Source organism: Myotis brandtii, unplaced genomic scaffold, assembly GCF_000412655.1.
Source record: "Myotis brandtii unplaced genomic scaffold, ASM41265v1 scaffold59, whole genome shotgun sequence".
Taxonomy (NCBI): Eukaryota; Metazoa; Chordata; class Mammalia; order Chiroptera; family Vespertilionidae; genus Myotis; species Myotis brandtii.
The window spans coordinates 6589661-6595260 of record NW_005370223.1 but is presented as its reverse complement, the minus strand read 5'-3'; the positions used below and the strand labels follow the sequence as shown (position 1 = coordinate 6595260).

At 35.3% G+C, this 5600-nt stretch overlaps 1 protein-coding gene across 1 annotated transcript in view; it reads right to left on the bottom strand.

Moving 5' to 3' along the window:
• The window catches only part of DCAF13 (DDB1 and CUL4 associated factor 13), a 20767-nt gene that overhangs the window by 11213 nt on the left and 3954 nt on the right, over window positions 1-5600 (bottom strand). The window contains exons 2-5 of the mRNA XM_005879294.2: window positions 4705-4904; window positions 4032-4139; window positions 2166-2255; window positions 913-1068 (exon numbers count right to left, since the gene is read on the bottom strand). Coding sequence (XP_005879356.1) covers window positions 913-1068; window positions 2166-2255; window positions 4032-4139; window positions 4705-4904 — 554 coding nt within the window. The remainder of the gene's footprint in view (window positions 1-912; window positions 1069-2165; window positions 2256-4031; window positions 4140-4704; window positions 4905-5600) is intronic.

Genomic DNA, 5600 nt, shown 5'->3' with positions numbered 1-5600 from the left:
CAGCACAATTTACAATAGCTAAGATTTGGAAACAGCCTAAGTGCCCAGATGAGTGGATTAGAAAACTGTGGTACATCTACACAATGGAATACTACGCTGTGGTAAAAAAAAAAAGGAATTCTTACCATTTGCAACAGCATGGATGGAACTGGAGAGCATTATGCTAAGCGAATAAGCCAGTTGGAGAAAGATAAATATCACATGATCTCACTCATTTGTGGAATATAATGAACAACATTAACTAATGAACAAAAATAGATCCAGAGACAGAGAAGCATGGAACTGACTGTTAAACCTCAGAGGGAAGGCAGGGGAGGGGAGTCGGGGTAAGAGATCAACCAAAGGACTTGTAAGCATGCATATAAGCATTACCAATGGACATAGACACTGGGATGAGGGCATGTGCTGATGAGTGGGAGTGGCTCGGGAGAGGTCAGTGGAGGAAAAATAATATTGTAATAGTTATGTTCGGGCAAGAAGGGGTACTTGAAATATCAGGGGGACCACTCTGTAAAATACATGATTGTCTAACCATAAAAAAATAATTAAGTAAAAAATAAAATAATTCACATTTTCCTAAAGGTACAATGATGTAATCTGTGGTAGATAAGTGTTGAAGGTCTAAGAAAACTGAATTGTCACAGTACAGCACTTGCTTGAATTCGAACCCCATGAACACACCTCCTCTAACGGTGCTAAATACTATTATCTGGGACTAAACTGCAGGCAAATGTGTTGAGATCTGATCAAAGGTGTTAGAACTCAGATATAATCTGGAAAGTTGACCAAATGCCAGAAACATAATCAAAACTCAGAAAATATTATATCACATGTTTAAAAGTTTCCTACACAGAGTTGAAATTATTAATAAGGAAACAATAAGCAAAAAATATTTCAAAAAAGAAACATTACCTCAATTGGATTAAATTTGACACTACTTATACTGTCAAATCCCCAGGTCATTGAACATATAGGACTGGTTTTCTGTTCATCCCAAATGTCTACTTGCTGTCCACATGTGGCAAAAATTCCTTCTTTCCAGTGATGATCAATTCCTGTATACACTGTCTTTAAAAGCAAAGAGATTGTTACAGATAGATCGTGTCCACAGAATAATTTTAAAAATATATTTATCTACCCTCTCATTTTTTTAGAAAAATCCCTGTTCACAAAGAAACTTCTTTGAAGCCCTTACTTAAAGGAAAAGACAGTACCATAAGGAGTGATGTGTCTTTATCACACATTCTGGGAATAAAGAAAAAAGTTAACATGGGATGCATTTAGTTAAGTTTGAAAATATATCACTGAAGCAATTTTAAAATCATCATTGGGTATTGAAGGATCTAATGAAATAGAAAGGCAATTTCTAAAAAACTTCATTCCACATAAAGTACTGACTCCTAGGACAGAAACACAGATACCAACAACCAGATTAAAATTTAGAGAAAAAAATGAAATCAGTGAGGGTGGGTACTAATATTGTTAACAGCAATACAATCTCATAAATTTGATATTATCCACTTAAAATATGTAATAAATCTATTCAGGTCCAGATTAAAGTCTGCCTTTGTATTTCATGGCAAAAATCGCTTGAAAGCAAATTAGAGGGAAATATTTATCCAATACTTTAAGCTTTTAAGAACTTAGCAGCATCTGCAGATTTCTAATTATTTTCTATTCATGAAAACAAAGCCTACAAATGTTCCCACAATTTTAGAATTGACCATACCACAGAAGTAGGAGTAAGACTAAATATTTCAAAAATCTTTTGGAATTTAGAGGAAAAGCATTTTACAACTATGAAACCAATTTTGTTTCAGGCATTATTGACAACTAGAGGCCCAATGCACGACAGTCGTGCACTGGGGGGTGGAGGGTCCCTCAGCCCGGCCTGCGCCGTCTCCAGTCTGGGACCCCTCAGGGATGTCCGCCTGCTGGCTTAGGCCTGCTCCCCTCTCAGTGTACTACAATGAACACTGAAGAACTGTTCATATTCTTTAACTGCAAAAGACCACAATCCATTAGATATTGCTTAAAATAGGTTACTTATTACAGCCTAAAGTCTTTAATTTCTTATTTACATCTTTTTTGGAAATAAAATTATGAAATAATTTGAAAAAGGAAGAATGATATTAGACAAAGTATGGGTCAACTTATTTTTGTACCTTTCCTAATATTGTATGCAATGGCTCTTCCTCTTCTCCAAAGCCCGGTCCATCCATTTTCCACTGCTTCACAGTTTTGTCATCACCAACCTAAAAATATTTATTATGGTGATGACAATGAACATTTATAACTTTTAAACTTGCCAACATATACATCAAACTATAAACATCTCCAGTTTTAAAAATAACATACAATATTAGGCCACTATTGTAATTACTGATGCATTTATATCACCTTGTTATACTAAATAAAGATGTGTAACAAACACAAATAGCACATAAATTAAAAATAAAATAGTATGAGTAGAGCAAAATAAAATGAGAGGAACAAAGTTAGGTCACATATAAATGCAAGAATGCATATTGCAATAGGATGGCATCTCAAATTACAGAGAAAAATAGATTCTAATAAAATGATATTAGATATCAGGGTGACCATTTAAAAATTTGAACTAATCTGATGCCTGCTTTACAAAGAAAATTCCACATACTTTATTTATTTATTATGTTTTTATTTTAAATTATGTTTTTATCTATTTTTATTTTTTTTTAATTTTTTAATATTTATTGATTTTTTTTTACAGAGAGGAAGGGAAAGGGATAGAGAGTTAGAAACATCAATGAGAGAGAAACATCGATCAGCTGCCTCCTGCACACCCCCCACTGGGGATGTGCCCGCAACCAAGGTACATGCCCTTGACTGGAATCAAACCCGGGACCCCCCAGTCCCCAGGCCGATGCTCTATCCAGTGAGCCAAACCGGCCAGGGCTGTTTTTATCTATTTTTAGAGAGGGGGAAGGGAGAGAGATAGAGAGATAGAAACATTGATCAGAGAGAAACATGGACCAGCTGCCACCAGCCCACAACCTGGGCATGTGCCTTGACCAGGAATTGATCCCGTGACTTCTTGGTTCACGGATCGATGCTCAACCACTGAGCCACAATGAGCTGGGCAAATTGCACATACTTTTAAATGTGAAAAATGAAAACACATAAAAATCTAGAGAGAAGACCTTTTTGTAATCTTGGCATGAATCAAGTCCTTCTATGCCTGACACAAAACTCCAGAAACTATTATGTTAGTGGTTTTCAAACTGGACTACAGACCTCTGAAGGACCCTGAGAATTTTTCAGAGATCCATGAGGTCAAAACTATTTTCATAATGTTAGTTAAGTCATCATTTGCTTTATCACTGTGCTCATAAATGTACAGATGGTAAAGAAATATTGATGGTAGAAATGGTGGCACCTTAGCCTAGACCAAGACAAGAAACTATGGTAACTTAGACTTGGGTGTGTGGCAGATAATGTTCAAGATATTAGGTGAAACAAGTTATAAAACAAAATGCATAATATGACCTGGTTTGGGTGAAAAAATTCTGGAAAAGGATAGTGGTGATTATTGCACAGTGATGTGACATACTTAAGTCCACTGAAATGTACACTTAAAAATGGTTACAATGGTAAACTTTATGTTATGTATATCTTACCTCCCCTCATACGCAATGATTTATTTCTTCAATGATTTTCAACTGACACAATACAACTTACTCATCCCTAGCACTGAAAATCCTCCAGAATAAAATAAACTACCTTTCTAGCCTCACCTTGCATTAATCCTACTTCTCAGTGTTCTATAGGATATTAGTTCACTATTATATTAGGTAATTTATTTAAAAATCAAAAAGCATTGGGAAGGGTGGAGTGCATAAAGAAATAAGTACTTTTCAAGGTTTTAGTAAGTTATTTTGCATTGTGAAACTCCAAAAGAGCCTTGGAAGGAATAAATGAACTTAGAAAATACTCAATTAGATCAGTCTTATACATGTTGAAAAGAGTTAATAACGTAACTGTATTATACTTACAGTAAAAAAAGAACTCCCACAAAAACGCGTACATATTCCTCGTACAAAACCTTCATGTGCCTGTATTGTACGGATACAGTTTCGTTTGGTCAAGTTCCAAATTCTGACCTAAGATAAAATATACCAGGAAATTTCAATAAATTGTAATTTCAATGAAATGTTCAGGCACAGGACAATTTTCCAAGAAAAAATAAATTAAATTCAACATTGAAAAAAGCTATGAATCATTCTATCAGATAGCTAAAACCAAAATACTCGGATTGTAATAATCCAATAATTAATGGTAAGTATACTGAAGGCTGAACATTCCATCTGTTAAATACTCTGTTGATTCTAGTTTAAAGTGTTTCAAAGCTTTCTTTACCAGAGTGAAAAGTAATTAAGTGTTGAATCATTAATAACATCCTGTTATTAATAGAACTTACACGGAAATATCTTTATTATAAACATGTTTTATTATTTACTATGAAATTAAAACTTAACCTACTACATTTTTTAATTTCTTGGGTTTAGATAAAAAACTACTGAAATTACTAATTCAATCCTGAGAATTAAAAGAAAACAAAATATATAAAAATGAAATAAAACCAATGAAAACCCACAGTAACTCAAAATTAAAGGAAGAAATTTGTAACATTTTTTAGCTTAAAATAACGTTTAGAGTGACACTTGCCTCTCCATCACATGCCCCAGAAAGGACAGTAGCCAGGCTCTTTGGGTGCTTTGCCAAGCAATTGACTCCATCTCGGTGACCATCCAGAGAAGCAAGGAATGGTTTTGCAAATACCCGTTCCAGTTTGGTAGCATTTAAAGCTCTTACGTATTCTCGTGGGACTTCAAAAGGATGTAAGGTAGGATCATAGTTTCTTGGAACTGAAATAAGAATGATTCCTCTTAATAAAACAAATCACATTTAATATTTCCGTGGTCTTCCTCAGCTAAGCATTCAATTTGTTATGCAATAAGCCATTGTTAGGGACACTGTCCTATGTCTGGCACTGTGAAGAATACAAAAGTGGAAGACCTTTTGTCCAGAAACCTTTCCAAAATTGCCAAAAAATCATGGAATGCATTTATTTTGCAAAATAATTACACCCTATATATACACATAATTTTCCCTTTTATATGTCCTACTACACCTTCAACTGGTTGTAAGCTTTCAGGGGCAGGGCTTCCACTACATCCTTCACTTGTACTCTTCACCTGTACGCACAAAACAAGTGCATGATAAATGTTTGCCCGACTGAACGCTAAGCAACTTGTGGGGCAGGGAACATTAATAATCTCCAGTGCTAATCACTGTAGTGTCAGGCATACACTGTTGTGATTATGATTATAGCTATTTATTGAGCACTTTCCATGTTTGTTTCCCATGTGTCAGGCACTGTTGCAAATACCTTATATTAACTCATTTAATCTCCACAACACCCTATGGGTTAGGTTCTATTACTATTTCCCACTTTATATATAGACTAGAGGCCCGGTGCACAAAATTTGTGCACTGGAGGGTGGGGGTCCCTCAGCCTAGCCTGCCCCCTCTCACAGTCCGGGAGCCCTCAGTGGATGTTC